Raw genomic sequence first — 3,467 nt, 5'->3', positions numbered from 1 at the left:
CTCGGACAGCACTTTTACCTTTACCGATGTCAGCTACACAGTCGCACACGATGGTGAAGACAAGCAGTTGCTGCACAAAGTGAGTGGGTATGCCCGCCCCGGGGCAGCTGACAGCCCTAATGGGTGCCTCGGGAGCTGGCAAGACTACCCTGCTGGACACGCTTGCGCAGCGCAAGAGAACAGGCAAGATTGAAGGAACTTTTCGACTTAATAGTGAACTGTTGGATGAGTCCTTCGAGCGCTCATGTGGATTTGTAATGCAGCAGGACATTCATGAACCGTTCGCCACCGTACGCGAGGCATTGGAATTTTCGGCACACTCGCGCCAGCCGCGCACATCTCAAACGAGAATAAGATGGCCTACGTCGAGCATATTATTCATCTTCTTGACCTCGAGAATATTGCAGAGGCATTGGTAGGCCAGCCGGGAGATGGACAGCTCAGCGTCGAAGAGCGTAAGCGTGTCACTATCGGAGTCGAACTTGCGGCACGGCCTAGTTCGCTCTTGTTCCTCGATGAGCCTACTTCCGGACTTGACAGCCAGGCCTCATTTGAGCTCGTGCTCTTCTTGCGTCGTATCGCAGCTGAAGGTATTCCTGTCGTGTGCACAATTCACCAGCCGTCCGGTGTTCTTTTCGATATGTTCGACCAAGTTCTACTCCTTGCCCCAGGAGGCCGGACCGTTTACTTTGGCGAGACGGGTGAAAATCCTCAGAAGTCGTCGATTATTTCGGGCGTCATGGCGCTATAATTGGAAGCGACACTAACCCCGCTGAATTCATCCTCTCGACTGTCACGTCCAAGAACGAAGGCTCGCTGGACTGGCCGGCTATATGACATGCCTCCGCTGAAAACCAAGCCCTGGAAGCAAATATAACGCAGCTTAACTCCAGCATCGCCAGCAAGGAGACAAAGATCAACTCTTCGCAGCTTTACGCATCCTCCTCGCAGAATAAATACGCTCTATCCCTCTGGGCCCAGACCATCGCAGTCACCAAGCGCCACTGGATTTCTGTCTGGCGGGACGGGATGTACAACTTCAGCAAAATAGCCAAGTCTTTCTTCGTCTCCATGTTCATAGCTTCAGTTTCTTCCACGCCGGATACACCCTCCAAGGTCTACAAAGTCAGATGATCGCCCTGCTCCTCCTCTCCTGGATTATCCCACCACCTGCGCTGATCTCCAGGACCTCTGGTTCCGTAAATGGGCCATCTTCACAGCCCGAGAGCAGAACGGTATCTACGACTGGCGCGCACTTCTTACCGCGTTAATCGTTGTTGAAATACCGTGGCAGCTGTTCACCTATACATTGTTTTACCTAGCCACCTACTGGACCGTTGGCTATCCAAACGAAACCCTGTTGCCGGACTCTACTACTTCATGTGGATCCTCCTCGGTATTTTCGGAACCGGATACTCCCACCTCCTAGCTGCGCTCTTCCCATCCGCAAATCTAGGCGGGTACGCTAATTCCCTCTTCTGGGTCATCCTTATGATTGTTTCTGGAGTCTTGACTCCCCATGCATACCTGAACGATTTTTACCGCCCTGGCTGTTTTGGATCGATCCCATGCGCTACTTCTTCGGCGCTTCGCTCGGTTCGGTCCTTCACGGTGTTGCGGTTGAGTGTTCCTCGAATGATCTCGTCGTGTTTGATTGCCCCACCAGGCAGTACTTGTGGCCAGTATACGGCGGCCTTCTTGGGGAGTAATCCCGGCTACATTGTTAATCCGGAGCGCGACGGCAGATTGCTCATATTGTCCGTATTCGGTCGGTGATAAGTATCTGGACACAAGTACTGCCTGGTGGGCATCAAACACGACGAGATCATTCGAGGAACACTCAACCGCAACACCGTGAAGGACCGAACCGAGCGAAGCGCCGAAGAAGTAGCGCATGGGATCGATCCAAAACAGCCAGGGGCGGTAAAAATCGTTCAGGTATGCATGGGGAGTCAAGACTCCAGAAACAATCATAAGGATGACCAGAAGAGGGAATTAGCGTACCCGCCTAGATTTGCGGATGGGAAGAGCGCAGCTAGGAGGTGGGAGTATCCGGTTCCGAAAATACCGAGGAGGATCCACATGAAGTAGTAGAGTCCGGCAACAGGGGTTTCGTTTGGATAGCAACGGTCCAGTAGGTGGCTAGGTAAAACAATGTATAGGTGAACAGCTGCCACGGTATTTCAACAACGATTAACGCGGTAAGAAGTGCGCGCCAGTCGTAGATACCGTTCTTGCTCTCGGGCTGTGAAGATGGCCCATTTACGGAACCAGAGGTCCTGGAGATCAGCGCAGGTGGTGGGGATAATCCAGGAGAGGAGGAGCAGGGCGATCATCTGACTTTGTAGACCTTGGAGGGTGTATCCGCGTGGAAGAAACTGAAGGCTATGAACATGGAGACGAAGAAAGACTTGGCTATTTTGCTGAAGTTGTACATCCCGTCCCGCCAGACAGAAATCCAGTGGCGCTTGGTGACTGCGATGGTCTGGGCCCAGAGGGATAGAGCGTATTTATTCTGCGAGGAGGATGCGTAAAGCTGCGAAGAGTTGATCTTTGTCTCCTTGCTGGCGATGCTGGAGTTAAGCTGCGTTATATTTGCTTCCAGGGCTTGGTTTTCAGCGGAGGCATGTCATATAGCCGGCCAGTCCAGCGAGCCTTCGTTCTTGGACGTGACAGGTCGAGAGGATGAATTCAGCGGGGTTAGTGTCGCTTCCAATTATAGCGCCATGACGCCCGAAATAATCGACGACTTCTGAGGATTTTTCACCCGTCTCGCCAAAGTAAACGGTCCGGCCTCCTGGGGCAAGGAGTAGAACTTGGTCGAACATATCGAAAAGAACACCGGACGGCTGGTGAATTGTGCACACGACAGGAATACCTTCAGCTGCGATACGACGCAAGAAGAGCACGAGCTCAAATGAGGCCTGGCTGTCAAGTCCGGAAGTAGGCTCATCGAGGAACAAGAGCGAACTAGGCCGTGCCGCAAGTTCGACTCCGATAGTGACACGCTTTACGCTCTTCGACGCTGAGCTGTCCATCTCCCGGCTGGCCTACCAATGCCTCTGCAATATTCTCGAGGTCAAGAAGATGAATAATATGCTCGACGTAGGCCATCTTATTCTCGTTTGAGATGTGCGCGGGCTGGCGCGAGTGTGCCGAAAATTCCAATGCCTCGCGTACGGTGGCGAACGGTTCATGAATGTCCTGCTGCATTACAAATCCACATGAGCGCTCGAAGGACTCATCCAACAGTTCACTATTAAGTCGAAAAGTTCCTTCAATCTTGCCTGTTCTCTTGCGCTGCGCAAGCGTGTCCAGCAGGGTAGTCTTGCCAGCTCCCGAGGCACCCATTAGGGCTGTCAGCTGCCCGGGGGCGGGCATACCACTCACTTTGTGCAGCAACTGCTTGTCTTCACCATCGTGTGCGACTGTGTAGCTGACATCGGTAAAGGTAAAAGTGCTGTCCG

General features: G+C 52.9%; 2 protein-coding genes across 2 annotated transcripts; one reads left to right on the top strand and one right to left on the bottom strand.

Annotated features, from left to right (window-relative positions):
• Positions 1-119: 119 nt before the first annotated feature.
• BO83DRAFT_442470 (P-loop containing nucleoside triphosphate hydrolase protein) lies at positions 120-1,792 on the top strand (the record flags this gene model as incomplete). The annotated part of the gene is made up of 5 exons (XM_025536415.1): positions 120-290; positions 356-701; positions 860-1,125; positions 1,187-1,266; positions 1,323-1,792. The coding sequence occupies 5 exons, from the start codon at positions 120-122 to the stop codon at positions 1,774-1,776; spliced, it is 1,317 nt and encodes a 438-aa protein (XP_025381640.1). The 3' UTR covers positions 1,777-1,792.
• An 823-nt stretch (positions 1,793-2,615) lies between these two features.
• Positions 2,616-3,381, bottom strand: BO83DRAFT_394542 (P-loop containing nucleoside triphosphate hydrolase protein; the record flags this gene model as incomplete). The annotated part of the gene is made up of 2 exons (XM_025533014.1): positions 2,616-2,992; positions 3,015-3,381. The coding sequence occupies 2 exons, from the start codon at positions 3,379-3,381 to the stop codon at positions 2,616-2,618; spliced, it is 744 nt and encodes a 247-aa protein (XP_025381639.1).
• Between the last annotated feature and the right edge of the window lie 86 nt (positions 3,382-3,467).

The sequence above is a fragment of the Aspergillus eucalypticola genome, assembly GCF_003184535.1.
Source record: "Aspergillus eucalypticola CBS 122712 chromosome Unknown BO83scaffold_118, whole genome shotgun sequence".
Lineage (NCBI taxonomy): Eukaryota > Fungi > Ascomycota > Eurotiomycetes > Eurotiales > Aspergillaceae > Aspergillus > Aspergillus eucalypticola.
Note: the sequence above shows the minus strand (reverse complement) of the source record. Positions and strands in the feature narration are given on the sequence as shown.